Raw genomic sequence first — 18,951 nt, 5'->3', positions numbered from 1 at the left:
CCCACGGGGCCCCAAAGAGCACACATGCCCTAACAAGCAAGCCCAGGCAAGTCTACTCATCACTGACAACTTTACTCTCCCAGTGAAGGTGCTTCCCTTAGTAGCTTATGGAACACAGCTTCTAGAAAAATACACTATGAAGTACCTCTCACCTGAGTGAATTTAGCGCCCCACTAAAACATGACCAGGAACTAGAAGGTAAGGTACCACAATGGAGGCAACCACAGATTTTGCCAATTTATTAAAAGAATAATTTAAATTCTACACTTGTCTTCAAAACCCTACTGCCTATCACCACAAAAATGATAACTATGTGAGGTAATACATGTTAACTAGCCAGACTTAGCCATTCTGCAATGTATGTATACTTCAAAGCATTGTGTTGTACATGGTAAATGCACAAGCTTTTATGTCAATTAAAGAAAAAAAAACCTATACTGCCTTAATCAGAACCAATAATGTAAAGTAGGGTGGTGTGCTTGCTAAGATTCCTTGGCCAAAGGGAAAGGAGTCATCATGAAGGTCTTGGCATCCAAACGCTTCAGGACATGACCACCTTTTACTAGCCTCATGAAGACAGGTGAGAAGGGTGAATTGGGCAGTCTGGACAGTACCTTGCCTCCAATCAATCGGAGAGGTCTACATTGGGTGTCCTTTCAGAAAGGTCTGGCAGGTCCTCTCTATGGCTCTAAATACCAGTCCCAACTGCTTAACTCTAAGCCCACAAGGGCAGCAACCATGTATATGCTTCACTTCCAATCAACCAGCATGGTGGCCAGCCCATAGAGAGGACTCAATAAATACCAAGTGAGTGAATTAATGAAAATAAAACAATTGTCAGGTAGCAGATCCAGAAAGAATAGAAAACTTATTAATAACACGAAGATCATGCCATTCTATGCCCACATAGCAATACAAATGTATTTTATAAATCACTAGATTTCTTTTTAATGGTTATTCATCCAAGCTCTTAAATGTATTTGGACTCCCAGGAAAGCTCACCACACTACCAAGACAACTGTGTTGATTTGATCAGCTGAAACAAAAAGAACCAAAGTCAGCCTTCTATCATACGTCACAGTTTTAGTTGAAGCTTCCCACTATTGTGGTAAATAGTAATTATAAAGACAGTAAGAGTTAGCCTGTGTGAGGCGTTCATCAACTACCAGGCATTGTGCTTAAGAATTTATATGCATCATCTCAGTAAATCTTCTCTCAACAGTTCACCAAGGTAGGTATGATTATTCTTGCAATTTTAAGGATGAGAATAGTGAGGCTTAGAGACAATCAGTGACTTGGCCTTGGCTACAGAACAAGTGAGTGACAGAGCCAGGATTCAAACCCACATCTATCTGATGCCACAGCCTAGAGTCACAACCACTATACTCTAAATATTTGCCAAACTTCATTCCTGTGTCCTGTTATTTTAAAACACTTCTTATCCAGTCATTACTACATGTTTAGCATCTGTTTTTCTCAGTGACTGATTTTATCCACTGACAATCCACCATTGCTATAGTCATCAATAAAAACATTTCAAGTGATTTTGCTTGGTGGAAAATTTCCTTATTGAATGATGAGCTCTCTCTGTCATATAAATTTGTTTCCCTCCTAAAATATGGAGGAGGGGGCATGATCAGAAGGCGGGGTTGTCATCACTTTGACAGAAACCTGATGCTTCTTCATTGTCTTTCTTTTGTTGTTGTTGTTGTGGTCTCACTCTGTCACCCAGGCTGGAGCACAGTGGCATGATCACAATGATTAGCTCACGGCAGTCTTGATCTCCTGGGCTCAAGTGATCCTTCCACCTCAGTCTCCTAAGTAGCTGGGCCTATGGACATATGCCACCACACCCAGCTAATTTTTTTTTTTTGTAAAGGTGCAGTCTCACTATGTTGCCCAGGCTGGTCTCAAACTCCTGGGCTCAAGCAATCCTCCTGCATTAGCCTCCCAAAGTGCTGGGATTACTTGAGTGAACTGGCCAATACCTGTTTCTATACCAGTTCTTCCCAAACTGTCATATGCAAGCAGATCTGAGACTCTTGTTAAAATGCAAATTCTAATGCACCAGGTCTGAGGTGGGGTCTTAGCATTTCTAATTTGCTCTCAAGTGATGCTAATGCTGCTGGCCCATGGATCACACTTTAAGTATTAAGGATATAACAACATCAGGAAGCAGAATCCAGATTCTCCAGAACCCAAACTCAGACTCCAAGAGAGAATAACAGGTGTGGAAGAGACTATCTTTCATCAAAACCATACAAAAAATAAAGCTATCAAAAAGCCTAACAAGCAACCAACCTAACAGTTGGCAAGTGCCAACACCATGTAGCTTCTTAAACAATCACATTTGCTCATCTAAGTAGTTGACATACCATGATATGCTAGTTTAGTATTCTTGGCAACCAGTCTACCAGTATTGTAGCTATCCTTCCTGCACCTCAGTCATACTGGAATGGTGATGTATCATGGTCAGCTTGAACATGTTTCAGTAACAGAGCCCCCAGGGGCATGAAGAGGGTCCAAGCTAGGAAAAGCGGGCAAAAGTCATGCAAAAGCCTGAGCAAAAAGCCCTGAGGTGCAGAACACAATGAATAAGAGCAAATTGCTGCCCCCTTAGACATAAAGCACTTCTAAATTTTCAACATTTCTTGTTACATCATCAGTAGGAAAACAATACACCTGGAGTGAGGCAAACAAAGATACACTGGCTCATTTAAACAACAGAACCGTCAAATGAGTTCCCACAAAGAAAATCACAGAGAGGTGTGTATATATACACATGCATATACTAGCGGGGACCCAAAAATTGGAATTTGTTTATAAAAAGTTGATTATTTATTCTTACATGTTTAAATTTCAGTCACCTTCACAGCACTTTTCATTTGCTGCAATACACCTATCGAGATATTTTCTCCACTGCTCAAAAGTTTTTTTTTTTGAGTTGGAGTCTCACTCTGTTGCCCAGATTGGAGTGCAGTGGCCGCTCCCAGCCACCGCAGCCTCGACCTGCTGGGCTCCGGCGATCCTTCCGCCTCAGCCTTCCAAGTAGCTGGAACTACAGGCACGCTACCACACCCGGCTAATTTTTATTTATTGTAGAGATGAGGTCTCGCCAAGTTGCCCGGGCGGGTCTCGAACCCGCAGCTCAGGCAATCCACTCACCTCAGCCTCCCAAAGGCGCGGGATTACAGGCTGAGCCACCGAGGCCGGCTCAAAACAGTTTTTGAACTCATCCATTTTGATGCCCTTCAGTGCTTCTGCCATTTTTGGTTTCATCTTTCACATCAACAAAACATTTCCCTTGGAGGACATTTTTTTCATTGGGGAAACAAAAAAAGTCACTGGGGCAAGATCAGGTGAATAGGGAGGGTGGGGCATGTGGGTCATGCCATTTTTGGTCAAAAACTGCTGAACACTCAGCGTGTGTGCAGGTTATTGTGTAAATCCCGCATCATGAAATGGGCAAATGAGTTGAAAGAATCTCAAAAAAAAAAAAAAATTCACTGAAGCCTCTCACAGCCTCTCACAACAATGTTAGCTGGTACACCACTGGGTTTCTAGAACACTTACCTAGTGGGGGATGCCTGTACTACAAACAATAATTCTGTCTTTTGGGGGTCCCCCCTCATATAGTACATAAAAATTAGCAGGGCTTGCTCCACATTCTCAGTCTTACAATGTACTTTTCAGCCACTTCCATGACATTGGTTACTTTACCACCCACAAAGACCCTGTTACATGGGACACAGGCAGTCTGCTTACCAAAATGAAGTGACTAAAGTTCTCACACTTTATTTGGGTGCTCAAATGTGCCAGGCACTGCACCAAGGGCTTTAATCACATTATCTTGTTTATACATGCAACAACCCTACAGTAAGGATCTCTGTCGCCAGGTGACAGAGGAGTCTTGTAACAAATTTGTTATAGGGTATAAAGCAGCCACACGCTCAGAACCTAGGTTCATTGAACGTTCAAATGCCAGTGCTTTTCAGTGTTAGATCAAACCTCCCCCATCCCAAGTCCCATCATGAAAGCCACAATTCTGACAGCATGTGGAGCACTGAAATCAAAGCTAGAAAGACTTACGCTTCCCTCCTTTTCAAAGTCTGGTGGAAGTAGCTTCACGAAGTTGTCGGGGAATACTCCTCGTCTGCCATTGAGCTCTCCTTCCCACCAGCCTACATCGATGCAGTCCTAGGAAACAGGAGAGCAGAGAGTGAGAGATGGAGACAAGCACCCTCCAGAGAGATTTAATGTCCCTTTTGAGAAAAAGGAGGCCCTTTCCTGAAGGCCAGTATCAAGTTACTAAGTCAGCACAAACCCCAAAGTCAGGGGAAAACAGAAGCTTAAGTATGCTTAGGGCTGCTCCCTGGGACCCAAAACCCAATGCTGCTTTTAGATGTCCTGAATCAATAAGGTCTTCTTTTCCTTGCAGATGGAAGAATATATATTTTCTTCATTTTAATTTTACCAAAATAAAGGTATTTTTATTAACTGCAAATATGGCTTAGAAAATACCACATGCACAAATGTCCTTTGTGGTTAGCCTGTCATAAAACTTGTCAAAATTAAAAAGGGCTTAGTAAGCTGGGCTCGGTGGCTCAGCCTGTAATCCCGCGCCTTTGGGAGGCTGAGGTGAGTGGACAGCGGGTTCGAGACCCTCCTGGGCAGCAAGACCTCATCTCTACAATAAATAAAAAAAAAAAAAACAACAGCTGGGCGTGGTAGCGCATGCCTGTAATTCCGGCTACTTGGAAGGCTGAGGCGGAAGGATCGCCGGAGCCCAGCAGGTCGAGGCTGCGGTGGCCGGGAGCGGCCACTGCAGTCCAGTTTGGGTGTCAGAGTGAGACTCCAACTCAAAAAAAAAAAAAACAAAAACAGGGCTTTGCAACAGTCAGCCAAGTACAGGAAAAAGCACACTTTACACAAGCTCATTAATGCACTGCTCTCCTTCACCTTCTCCTTTCGTGTTGATGGGGCACAGTTGTCATCATGAAAAGTCCGTCCTCCACCTTACAGAACTCATCGTTTGCTTACTAACAAACAATGCTTACTAAGCTTATTCATTCTTCCAGATCAGACTTGCTTCACTTTGGATAATCTCTATTCTGTTCATCCATTCATCAAACGTTTATTGAGCACCTACTCCTTGCTGGGTACCAAGCCAGGGGCTAAGGAGAGGACAACAAGCAAAACTGGTAAGAGCCTGGCCTTTTTCATGAGACTAATGGCCTCATGGTTCTCCTAGGCACTCAACTTCGTGCCACAAAACCACTTCTAGTTTTGCCCATTTTCAAGTGATTGGAAGTCTAATTTGGTGTAGTTTTATAATAGATATTGCATTTGTCCTCTGGGTCCAATTCCACTTCTACCACTCAAGCCAGTACTCATTTGGCCTACTGTAAACCTCCTCACTTGTGCATCTCTTCCTGTCCAGTGTATGGACAATATATATGTATATATACACCACAAAGATGATGTCCTTGAGTAAATGCCCAATCCTCAGACTTATGCTCAATAACTTCCATCAAAATCTCAAAATGAGTAAAGACTTTCCAAAAAGCTCTGGCAACACAGAAGACTTTAAAAGTTACATCTGAAGCAAGAAAATGATCAAGAACGAGAGGCCCCCGTGGTCTTACACAACATCAGTGGGAATGGCAAAGGGGCCAGGGGGACTCCAGCATCAGAAGCTGACCTAAGGCCTTACTGAAGGTCCCTAAAGGGCCATGACTTACAGGACTCACTTGTGCCTTGCTAGAACATATACTCCAGCAAGGCGAGAAACACATCTGATGTTTTCACCATTATACCCCAGCCCTGTGCACAACACCCCATGCAACAAATAGTTGTGGAATCAATGCAGACTCTAACCCTGAGTTCTGTGATCTCCTGCAGTACAATGCTTGATTACTACAGGACAAGATGATTTCTATCTACCTGAACTCATGAGAATTCTACATAAGTTAGCATACTTCTCAGGTGAGAAGTAAATGATCACTGCCTTCCCTTTCCCCAATGGTATCTGTTACAAATATAAACTGACCCCTTTAAAGAGAATGCAGATTTTGGAAATCAGTCCTTAGTCACAGACTATAAATTCAAATCCTAAACAAAACCAGAAGACAAAGACATTTGAAGTATGAAGTTCAAATTTACCTAGAACAAAAAAGATGGGGGGGGGGTTCAAAAAGTTTCCAACATAAGAGAATACTTATCTTTCTGGAATAATGACAATGAAGAGACCAGGTAAGTAGTCTGGTCCTGCCTGTGTCATCCCTGAACAATCTAGCATCAATCCCCAAGGAAGAAATTTGCGAACAGGAGAGGTGGTGGCAAGATTTGGTGGCTTCTGATGTTCTTCCAACCCTGAGACGTTATAAATGTCATCAATGATACCAGAAAAACTTATGAAGGAAGCAGTAAGTGAAATTTTTTATTTTTATTTTTTTGAGTAGGAGTCTAATTCTGTCGCCCAGGCTGGAGTACAGTGGTATGCTCACAGCCTCAACCTGTTGGGCTCAGGTGATCCTTATGCCTCCATCTTCCAAATAGCTGGAACTACAGGTGCCCAGCTAATTTTTTAATTTATTGTAGAGATGAGGTCTTGCCAAGCTGTCCAGGCTGGTCTCGAACCCCTAGGCTCAGACAATTCTCTTGCCTCCACCTCCCAAAGTGCTGGGATTAAAGGAGTGAGCCATCATGCCTGGCCGAGTTAAATTTCTTTAACCCTAATTCTTGGAAGTTAAGTCTTTCAATCCAGAAGGCTCTACTTCCAAGGAGATTCCTGGCACATTTTTTTCCTCCTCTTTTTCTGGATGTGTCCTTCTCATCTTCAAAACCCAACTTGAAACTCACCTTTAGGAAAGTGACTACAATGAATACTTTATCTTTTCTCTAACATTCAATACTGTGTTAATCTACACTTCGTTATATTCAGTTCAACAAACATCTATTTAATGCAAAATATATCTAAGTTCTGTATGCACCAAACATTAAACATACAGAGAACATGGCCTCTAACCTAGGGAGTTTAGAGATGTATATGAAAGACAGATATACCACATTATGCAAGGTCTTTTGGGGTAACAGTTATCAACTAAATGTTCTAGTGCCAAAAGAGGAGAGAACCATTAACCAGCTCTTCAAATAATCTTAAATCTTTTCATGTGGGAAGGGTTTGTTTATGTGAGGACTGGACTTCCCTCCACATTCATTTCAGATCTTCTGACACAGAACTCAGATATTGTTTAGTGCTACTTTTCCTGCAAACTTCCCAAAAAGTGCAAATCCATGTTTTACCTTAGCCTTAGGCAAACAACCTAAAAACTGTTTTGCTTCATATATGGGAAAACAATACAATTTTAATAAGTAAAAGTCTGTGCAGAATAACTTTAGTACCCACATGCCTACAGGGGAAGACAGTGCATAATGACATTAGATTGATCATATGGGGTCTGACAATTAAGTTTGTGAATTCTTCCCTAAAAAAGTGCTACATACCTCACTGCTAAATATCACTATGGCCACCCCAAACTCCTGTTGGCAAGCTATGCATTGATGCCAGCACCTAGTTCATTTATTAAAGCAATTTTGAAACTTTTTTTCTGGACTGGCCATCAGAACTGTTGTCGTATTACCCTTGATGTTCTGAATGTCATCAAAATGTCTTCCTTTCAATATTTCCTTTATCTCTGGGTCAAGAAAAAAGTCACTGAGGGCCAGATCAGGTGAGTAGGGAGGGTGTTCAAATACAGTTAATTGTTTACTGTCTAAAAACTCCCTCATAGACAGTGCTGTGTGAGCTGGTGCATTGTCGTAACACTAGATCTCCTTCAGGATCATTTTTGCACATATGTTTCTCATGACAAGATTTTCAGTTAAGATTTTCCTAACTATTTCTCTATTGATGTTTATTTGGTCTGCTATGCTTCTCATAGTCAGGCAACGATTTTGACATACAATTTAATGAATTCTTGCAATGTTTTTTATCAGTTCTGCTCATTACTAGCTGTCCTGACCTCTCTTCATCAGTGACGCTTTCTCTCCTCTCAGAAAAACATTCAATCCATTTGTACGCTGCCATTTTCTTCATGGCATTATCCCCATAAACTTAGACTAACATATCCCTGGTTTCACTTCCACTCTTGCCAAGTTTAACAAGAAATTTAATGTTTGTTCATTGCTCTAATTCAAACTCCGACATTCTCACAACAACAGCTCTGATGGCCATTCTAGAAAAAGAGTTCCAAAATTGCTTTGATGGGTGGACTAGGTACTGTTCAGTGCATAGCTTCCCAACAGGTGTACTTCAAAAGTGACTGTAGTGATATTCAACAATGAGATATGTAGCACTTTTTCTAGGATAAGTTTGTGAACTTAACTGTCAGATTTTGTGTCTCTCATCAGTGATGACTGGCTTGGATGGCTCATCTATACCCTGCTTCTTAAGGAAAATACTAACAGTACTAATCATCACATAATTCAAAGCAAGAGAGGGAAGGCATGAAGGGAGAACACAATACGTCTAATTGTTCTGATTGGTATAAGAATAAACGCAAGGCCCATGGATGAGATGAGCACAGTCAAGAAAGAAAACAGCCAGTGTGATTTAGAATACAAGCAGAAGCAAAACAAGGGAGTCTGCTCTAGGACAGAAGGTGGGCACAGGGTCAGGATGCCTGGAGTGAGATGGAGATTTACAGAGAACCGAGGCATACCCTCACCCCCAACAACAGGAGCTAATGTAAGGGAAACAGGAATAATTTTATCAGCAAAATGAAAAGTGAAAAGAAGTCTTCAACAAACCCGACAAAAGAACTAGTCTTTTTTTTTGAGCTGGAGTCTCACTCTGTCGCCCAGACTGGAGTGCAGTGGCGGCTCCCGGCCACCGCAACCTCGACCTGCTGGGCTCCGGTGATCCTTCCGCCTCAGCCTTCCCAGTAGCCGGAATTACAGGCATGTGCTACCACGCCCGGCTGAATTTTTTATTTATTGTAGAGATGAGGTCTCGCTGCCCAGGCGGGTCTCAAACCCGCGGGCTCAGGCAATCCACTCACCTCGGCCTCCCAAAGGCGCGGGATTACAGGCTGAGCCACTGAGCCCGGCTAAGAACTAGTCTTTTGATGGCAGAAATGAGGAGAGAATTATTTGTATGAGAGCTGTGCTTCCAGAAGTGTAAAACAGCAGAAAATCAATTTATTTGTTGAGAACCAAAAATATGCAGGATAAGAGAGGAATCAGGGGAATCAAGAAAATATCACATCCTCATGGGGCTCCCAAACTCAGAGCCTAGTGGGAGAGGCAGATGTAGTGAATCAAAATGGTACAAAAACACTGGCAGAAGTGCTAGACTAGATTTAAAAACATGTGGAAGGACCAGGCATGGTGGCTCATGTCTGTAACCCCAGCACTTTGGGAGGCCGAGGTGGGAAGGCTGCTTGAGCCCAGGAGTTTGAGACCAGCCTGGGCAACATAGGGAGATTTTGTCTCTAGAAATAAAATAAAATTACCGGGTACGGCCCAGCTACTCAGGAGGCTGAGGCAGAAGAACTGCCTGAGATCAGGAGATTCAGAACCAAGGGAAGACAGACAGCCTGGAAGGAGAGAGTGGGGCAAGAACCAAGGCAGTGAGAAAGGTCAAGGGCAGGACTGGATCACTGAGGGTAAAGGAACAGAAGGGGGAGAGTGGAAAGTTGTGCTCCCAGAAGAGAATATTCAAGAACTGGAGCTTACAGCAAAGGCTCCCTACTGAACAGTGATGCGAGGCAAGACAGTACCCATGAGTGACAGGGAAAGAATGAAGGGGCAGGTGGCCAATGACTTGTGAGGCCAAAAGGTCACAAGGTAGAAGTGGATGTCCTTAAGAAAGATGGCAGGAGGTGACTGAAGACAGGACTACCAATGAGTAGCTAACCACTGAGGAGAGAGGTGATATGGTCAAAGTATTGTAACCCATTTCCAAACCTGGGCGCTATTGATAATTACACCGGGACCACCTGAGATGATAGTCACTCTAGTAGATTTTCAGATTTTCAGATTCTGACAAGGATGAGAAATGGTAGAGTAGGCGGGTGAGGGGATAAACTCTGAATGAGGCAGGAGGTGGAAATGAATAAAGTAGCATGCACCTGAAGCTTCCAGAAAACTGACGTCTAAAAATAAGCTCTATTGGCATGAAAGCAGAGAAAAGAGAAGAGTAGACCTGAACCCTTAGGAAGAATAAAAAAAGAAATCATATTTCTGACATATAATGTTCAGTCATCAATAATCATGTCCTTAAAATGGCCAAAATTGTTTCCTTAGGCCTCATCACCAGGCAGATATTAGAGTAAAATATATTGTTCCCTAAAAGACCAAATGATGTTTTTTCTTTGAAAGAATGAATTAACAGAGCCTTAGGTATGCTGCAGTCCAACCTGTATGTTCTGCATTATCCCAGGTTATCTGCTCTCCCCTAGCATAGAGCTAATATCAGATAACTCACTGTGTCACAAGGTAGCCATCCTTTATTTTCAAGTGGAACTCAGAGAGAGGTAGAAGAGAGCAAGGGTGGGCCACAAGACACAAGCATTTACTAGTGATGGAAACTCTTTGGATCTCAGTTTCTTGATACACGTTAAAATCTTTGTCATTGTGATCACACAAACTGGTCCAAATCTCTAGGGGATAATGTGACTGGGAAAGCTGTTTAAGCTCACATGCATTTGTCATGTGATCCAGTGCCATCCTCAGGTGCTGAAGAGTCACTCCTCATCCCTGCTGCCTCATGTGAAACCCCTGGTAGCGGCTCACACACTTGGAGGGGGCCAAGGGGAGGGATGCCAAGGCCCTGGGGTGTATCTGAGGAAGGAGGTCTTGCCCAGACTTCAACATTGTGCCTCAGTCTGTTCAATCCTGCCAGCATGGCCCCAGGTAACCTGGCTGAAGTGCTCCAAGCACTCCACATCACTGAGCGAGACTCGCTGACATACAACCTGTCGGCACAGAGAGGGCCATGTGAGCTGGAAGTCATCCATGAGACCCAGTGTACCTACCTCTAGACAAGACACTTCAAATGTTGTTATTATTTGTTTTATTTTGTAGGTATGGGGGTCTCACTATGTTGCCCAGGATGGTCTTGAACTCCTGGTGTCAAGTGATCTTCCCCCCTTGTTCTCCCAAAGTACTGAGATTACAGGCGTGAGCCACTGCGCCTGGTCTAAATCTTAGAAATGATAAACTTGCCACCTGGCTTGTAACTTGGTTAAAAGAATAAGTAACAATTTCGTCTTGGTCTGTTTTTCCAAGAGTACAAAGCTATATATTAGACAAGTGGACCTCAAATCTGGCTGCACGTTTAGAATCACTTGGGAATTTTTAAAAATCCTGATGCCTGGACTAGACCCCATAATAATTAAATAACAATTTGGGGGGAGGAGCAGTACAGGAAATCAGTGCTTTTAAAATGTCCCTAAGTTGTTTCAATATGTAGGTTGAGAATCAGTGGCTTAAAATCAGTGGTTCTTCAAACTTTAATGTACATATCTCTTAGGGATCATGTAAAAATGCCAATTTTATATTCAAAAGGTCTAGGGTAGGTCTGAGATTGCTAAGAGTCCCCAGGTGATGCTGCTGCTGCTCCATGGACCATACTTTGGGCAGCAAGGTTCTCGAAAATGAGAAGCTCCTTGAACATGAAGATCTTATCTTCACACCTTTGTATCCATCTAATACCTACTATAGTGCTTGGCACATATAAATTCTGAATAAATCTTGGCTGAATAGCTGAATAGCCCAATCTTCCCCCAGACTTTTATTTCCACTTCTCTCAATTTTCAAACATCAGAAGTGAGGTCAAGTTGAACAAGGATGAGGCAAATATAGAATAACTACACAAAGTAAGCTTCATCTATACAATCTGGCTTTACCTGCTGATCTGTATTGAATTTATTAGTTTTTCATAATTATAGTAACAATTTAAAAATTACTCCCAAAAGACAAGCCACATTATCTCAGGCATTATAAGTATCTTCTTTGTATTCAAATAGGAACATTCAGCTTAGAAATGTGCATTTCGAACCAAAAAATGAAAAGATAAAAATGGGTTCACCACCTGATCCAGATGAAAAAGAAACACTGGGCACAGTGGCTCAAGCCTGTAATCCCAGCACTTCGGGAGGCTGAGGTGAGAAGATTGCCTGAGCCCAAACATTCAAGACAGCCTGGAAAATTTGGTGAGACCTCATCTCTACAACAAAACAAAAAATTAGCTGGGCATGGTGGTGAGTGCCTGTAGTTCCAGCTACTTGGAAGGCTGAGGTGGAAAGATTGCCTGTGCTCAGTAGGTCCAGGCCGCGGTGGCCGTGAGTGTGCCACTTGCACTCTAGCCTAGGTAACAGAGTGAGACTCCTACTCAGAAAAAAAAGCAAGTATTAAGAATCATACTCAGTCACTTCTCCTGATGGTCAGCTGTCCCCAGGCTCTCCATTACCAACTTCCCCAGAAGTTATCTAGCATGGCTACTTTTCAGGACCTTCTCCTATGACTGGGTTATCATTTGAGGAATGTACAACTTTGGTGAGGCTGTTAAGTGGGCATCAGAGCACCCCCAGGGGGCCTCACATGCTCAGTATCCACCAGTGTTATGGAAATTACCGTTTAATATTTACTAATGAACATCTTCTACATGGAGCTTGGGGGTGGGGACTGTTGAGTGAAAGTTCCATGGAAGCCAGAGCCCAGGAGCACTCAGCTCTGCCTCTGCTTGTTAACACCTCCCCAAGAGATGCAATTATTCTGCATGGCTGGAATTTTTGCTCAGAATTTCCAACATCCCTATAAGTCAGTTACTAAAGCAAGCTCATCCACATATCATGGTTTACAAGGTAACAGGGGAAAAAAAGAGAACTACGGTCTATCTCAGTGTCAGAAAAAATGTTGGAAAGACCACAGTTAAAGAGGAGACAGTCCTGGGGCCAAGTCCACTAAAAAAAAAAAAAAAAAGCCATATTCCAAATGCCAACATCTTGGAATCATCGAGGCTTAGACAGTCATTCTCTCTTTTTTGATACCAGAATGTTATGATCCAGAGTTCAACTACTTGTAAAAAATTTTGGCTTCTTATAGGCCAGGGCAAAAATCCTGGGCAACAAATTTGTAACCTTGTGATGATAATTTATGCTTTTTTCATTTTACATAATGTATAATTGGTAATGAAAAATTGGATGGATAACACACAAAAAACAGTAAACACACTTCCTTTTAGTCATGCCAATATTAGCTGAAGCAGGTATTGATGCCTGTAAACTGTTCTCAGAAGTGCCCCTATGTCTTTTACAAGTCACCCATAATGTTCCTCACAGTTTCCTACTTTTTCACAGATATTTGTGATTATATGATCTCAACAATTGAGCATGCTACATTGTTGAGAGACTAGATTTTGTTGTCTTCCCTGCAAGAGTGTTGAGTTGTTTTTTTTGTTTGTTTGTTTTTGTTTTTGTTTTTTTGAGTTGGAGTCTTACTCCGTCGCCCAGACTGGAGTGCAGTGGCCGCTCCTGGCCACCGCAGCCTCGACCTGCTGGGCTCCGGCGATCCTTCCGCCTCAGCCTTCCAAGTAGCCAGAATTACAGGCATGCGCTACCACACCCGGCTGATTTTTGATTTGTTGTAGAGATGAGGTCTCGCTGCCCAGGCGGGTCTCGAACCCGCAGGCTCAGGCAATGCACTCACCTCAGCCTCCCAAAGGCATGGGATTACAGGCTGAGCCACCAAGCCTGGCTTAAAGGAAGCTCAGTCTTTTTTTTTTTTTTTTTTTTTTTTGAGTTGGAGTCTTACTCTGTCGCCCAGTCTGGAGTGCAGTGGCCGCTCCCGGCCACCGCAGCCTCAACCTGCTGGGCTCTGGTGATCCTTCCGCTTCAGCCTTCCGAGTAGCCAGAATTACAGGCATGCGTTACCACGCCTGGCTTATTTTTTGATTTATTGTAGAGATGGGGTCTCGCTGCCCAGGCAGGTCTCGAATCTGCAGGCTCAGGCAATCCACTCACCCTCAGCCTCCCAAAGGCGCAGGATTACAGGCTGAGCCACCGATTCCAGCTGAGTTTTGTTATGGTAGTGTTACAGTTGCACTGGGGCTGCACTGCCAGCCTGAGGCTCACTTGACTACCAAGAACCAGTTCAAGGGCACAATGGTACCCTGAGACCCACGTGGTAACCCAGGACGTTATGGTGCCCTGCAACTCAGAGGTGCCCATCAGCCCTGGAGCCCTGAAGCTCTTAGCTCCCCTATTTATGGCTCTTGCTTGGAGAACCCCGAGCAGAGGCTGAGGTGGCACCCGAAAACTTAGGGATGCCAACAGCCATGGAAGAGTGTTACAGCTCTCGGCTCTTGCTTGGAGAATTCCCTTCCCGGTCAGGAAAGGTTATAGCTCTCTTGTCTTGATGAATCCCAGGTTCTTGTCTGACGACAGAGAGGATAAAAGATCAAGGATACCAAAGGGCAAGCGAGTCTAACGTTATTCAGGAAAGCAAATGTTGTAGCTCTCACAGAGAGAAAGGAGGCTCAAAAGGCTGCTGAAGGGGGTTTGGGATGTTATATAGTATTCAGGGGCATGCTGATTGGTTGGTAGTAGGGACTGAAAATACACTAACCTAATTGGTCAGTAGTAAGGACTAAAAAGTGGCATGACAGTGTAAAGGGCGGATGGGGAGAAGATTGAAAAGGGGTCAATTAGGAAAGGGTGTGCTGAAAAGAGAGAAAGTGAGCCAAAAGGGAATGAGTGTGGCTTTTGTCTGGAGCCTGCGGCTTGCAGCTGTTTCTCCAGGTAAAATGGAGTCCTACCGGAGACTTGCCCTAACTGTCTGCCTAACGGGCTTCTTGCTTACTCCTCTCTCATAGGCAAGTTACTTGCAGATCAGCTTCACCTGTCAAGGCTTTGTTACCATGGTTGTAGATTAGCGTTATTCTGGCTTTTCTGCATTCTCAATTGGATGCCAGCACCCCTGGTTTTTCTATTTTGCTTGACCAGAACTCCCACATCTCCCATTAGTGCTGATCCATGGGATATCCACTCAGTTCAACAGCTCCCTAAAGTTCTTATTTTCTGCCAGGCCTCATGGAGTCTTGCCCTATTGATGATCAGCTTAGTGTATGGTCAGAAACTACAGATCTACAGATTTCTGGAAACCTTTCTTTGTGTAGTTCATTCCTCTGCAATTCCCTGCCCTGAAAATTCCAGCCACTTCAGCAGCCCTGAATTAAAATTTCTGCTTTCTCTATCCAATGAGCCTACTGCTCTTTGTTTGGGCTCCATTGCCCTGTGCTACATTTTAGAAAGTGCCTCCAGGCAAAAAGCCAGGGTTGATGTAAAACTCACTTTCATGCTTCCTTTCTCTCCAGGATCACATCCCTGTGCTATGTATTAGCTAATGCCTAAAAATAGGTGCTTCCTATATTTTGTCCAATGTTAGAGTTACCTATGGCACAAGGGTACGTCTAATACCCTTTACTCCATCATAGCTGCAACCCAGAATTGTATATTCCTTTAAAAAGATTGTTTCTTTAATTAGGGAAGTTTTTTTTGTTGTTGTTCTAGATATAATAGAACATTAAGCTCTATCTTTAAAAGTCTGAGCTATTTCAAGGTATAATTCCCAAAAGAAATCCTAGAGAAAGAATGTGTGAAATGAAGATACATACAAGGGTTTTAATTACCCTGGAGTTTCCTTTGCTAGTCATATGTTCCTTTCTCTAACAAGGAAGGTGAAGTATTCCCTAAGGTAAAGTAGAGCCATTGTTAAACATCTTTATACAGAAAGATAAATATGTGCAGTAAGTTAGTGCCACCCAACTCTTTTTAGATAATGACACACACATAAAATGGCAGTATTCTTATGACATACTGCCAAAGGCCAAAGGTTGTTGAAGGCCATCAGCCCAAGGTGGGTGGGGGTTCCAACCACCTAAGGACCTTCCCATCCACCCTGGAGAGCTGAAATGATCACTCTCCTATACTCACAGCACATGGGTTAGGAAATGTTACGAAGTAGTAAGCTTTGAGTCCAGAATCACAAAGAAATGAGGGGAAAAAAAGCTTAAACCAAATCTTAGTCCGTAAAAAAAAAAAAGAGAACAGAGCTTTCCCAGGCATTAAGAAAGGCAGGCAGGAATAGGGAAGGTCCGAGAGGATTTTAATAGAAGACAACCAAGGGCAGAAGCCTCAAAGGGCTCTGTGCACATAGGCTGTTTCCCTCTTAGAAAAAGATGTTTCTATCTGGAGCCTCTTCAGAGAATAGCACCCAACAGATGCTGCCATGTTGGCCCAACTCCAGGGTCACCATTCATATTTGGCACTTCTTAGAGTTGTAGGACATGAATGTATAGTTCGTACACAACAAATATACCAGAATTGCTTATTGATTTCATTATTTCCTTTGCAGCATATGCAATCTAAGTCTTCTCCAAAAATGTTTACTTTTTAGCCTTTTTCAAGTTACAGCATGAAAGACTTTCTACTCCCATAAATTGACTTCAAAGATCAGTAATCATGTGAAAAGGAGATGTTTACACAGAGAGGGCCTTTCCTGTGTCCTTGTAATCTGGCTTTAAGCATGCCAAGAGACGTGAACTGCATATAAGGGCACATGAACAAGTCATATACAACATGCAAATCATGAGCCTGCTGGGCTCAGGCAATCATTCCATCTCAGCCTTCCAAGTAGCTGGAACTACAGGCGCATACCATCACACCCAGTTCATTTTTTTTATTTATTGTAGAGACGAGGTCTCACCAAGTTGTCCAGGCTGGTCTCAAACCCCTGAGCTCAGGCAATCCTCTCACCTCTACCTCCTAAAGTGCTAGGGTTACAAGCATGGACCACTGCGCCTGACTCATAGAGCATCTTTCATTGTATTTTAAGAGATTTCTTTTTTTTTTTTTTGAGTTGGAGTCTCACTCTGTCACCCAGACTGGAATGCAGTGGCTGCTCCCGGCCACTGCAGCCTCTACCTGCTGGTCTCTGGTGATCCTTCCGCCTCAGACTTCCAAGTAGCCAGAATTACAGGTACGCACTACCACGCCCGGCTGATTTTTGATTTTTATTGTAGAGATGAGGTCTCTCCAAGTTGCCCAGGTGGGTCTCGAACCCGCGGGCTCAGGCAATCCACTCACCTCAGCCTCCCAAAGGCACGGGATTACAGGCTGAGCCACCGAGCCTGGCTTAAGAGATTTTCTTAGGGCCACCCCTAAGAGATACAAAGAAAGCTGTAAAGGGGGAGGAGGTGGTAATATTCATTTTCCAGATAAAGACTGGAAGGAATAGAAGGTGAAGGACATAAACATGATCATTTTTGAAGGTCACGAACAATCAAGCCAGCTGCAGTAGCTATTAGTAAATTCCTAAATTCCTACCTCCTATCTCCACTCTTCACCAGACAAATCTACATTTCTTTTAAGAAGTTTTTCCCTGGCTGACCACATGCAGAAGATTGAAATAGGACCCCTTCCTATCACCATACACAAAAATTAACTCTAAATGGATCAAAGACCTGAATGTAAAACCTCAAACTATAAGAATCTTAGAAAACACAGGAGATGCTCTTATGAAAATTGGAACTGGGAACCAATTCCTATTCAGAACCCTAAAGGCCAATACCTTAAGAAATAAAATAGACAAGTGGGACCTCATCAAATTAATGAACATCTACAAAGCAAAAGAAACCATCAAGAGAGCAGGGAGACAGCCCACAGAATGGGGAAAAATATTTGCCAACTGTTTATCCGACAAAGGCCTAACATCTAGAATCTACAAGGAACTCAAATGTGCCAAAAGGAAAAAAAAAATCTCCATTAAAAAGTGGGCAAAAGACATGAACAGACACTTCTCAAAAGAAGATATATGGGCAGCCAACAGACACATGAAAAAGTGCTCAGCCTCACTCATCATCAGAGAAATGCAAATCAAAACCACATTCTAACCCCAGTAAGAATGGCCATCATTAATAAAACAAACAACAGATGCTGGTGAAGATGTAGAGAAAAAGGAACGCTTCTACACTGCTGGTGGGAATGCAAACTGGTGCAGCCCCGTTGGAAGACAGTGTGGCAATTCATGAAAGAACTAGAAATTGACCTTCCATGTGACCCAGCAATGCCCTTATTGGGAATATACCTGGAGGAACTCAAATCATTCTACAAAAAAGATACCTGCACACACATGTTTGTTGCAGCTCTATTCACAATAGCAAAAACATGGAATCAACTGTGTTGCCCATCGAAGCTGAACTGGATAAAAAAATGTGGTACATATACCCAAAGAAATGTTATGCAGCCATACAGAATGACAAATACATGGACTTTGCAGCAAATTGGATGGATTTGGAGTCAATCACACTCAGTGACTTATCACAAAAACAAAGAACTGAGTTCCATATGTTCTCACTCATAAGGTGACCTTGAACAATTATAACGCTGTAAGAAAGCAATTGGCAGTAGCGGAAAACTGTCAGGGAAAGGGGGGGTGGGACTGGCAGTGGGGAAAACTGTCAGGGGAGGGAGGGGCGTACCTCCTCAACAAGGGTACCTGCATGATCAATGTTTGTATACCAAACCCTGAATTGGTCCCTACACCTACTCCCGGCCACTGCAACCTCGACCTGCTGGGCTCCGGCGATCCTTGTGCCTCAGCCTTCCGAGTAGCTGGAACTACAGGAGTGCGTTACCATGCCCGGCTGATTTTTGATTTATTGTAGAGATGAGGTCTCGCCAAGTTGCCCAGGTGGATCTCGAACCCATGGGCTCAGGCAATCCACTCACCTCAGCCTCCCAAAAGTGCGAGATTATAGGCTGAGCCACCAAGCCCAGCTCCTACACCTTTATAATAAATAAATAAATAAAAATTAAAAAAGAAAATTGTTCAGATTATGTTGGTAAGTGAAAAAAGCAGATTATAAAATAACACAAAAAATATAAT

The 18,951-nt window shown here is 43.1% G+C and overlaps 1 protein-coding gene across 2 annotated transcripts in view; it reads right to left on the bottom strand.

Annotated features, from left to right (window-relative positions):
• SH3KBP1 (SH3 domain containing kinase binding protein 1) overlaps nucleotides 1–18,951 on the bottom strand; it is a 188,282-nt gene that overhangs the window by 77,698 nt on the left and 91,633 nt on the right. For both annotated transcript variants that reach the window (XM_021711223.1, XM_021711224.1), the window contains one exon: nucleotides 4,090–4,197. In XM_021711223.1, the coding sequence (XP_021566898.1) occupies nucleotides 4,090–4,197 (108 nt within the window). The remainder of the gene's footprint in view (nucleotides 1–4,089; nucleotides 4,198–18,951) is intronic.

Source organism: Carlito syrichta, unplaced genomic scaffold, assembly GCF_000164805.1.
Source record: "Carlito syrichta isolate Samal-C Ts95f unplaced genomic scaffold, Tarsius_syrichta-2.0.1 Scaffold301942, whole genome shotgun sequence".
Classification (NCBI taxonomy): Eukaryota; Metazoa; Chordata; class Mammalia; order Primates; family Tarsiidae; genus Carlito; species Carlito syrichta.
This window is presented reverse-complemented; position numbering and strand designations above follow the sequence as displayed.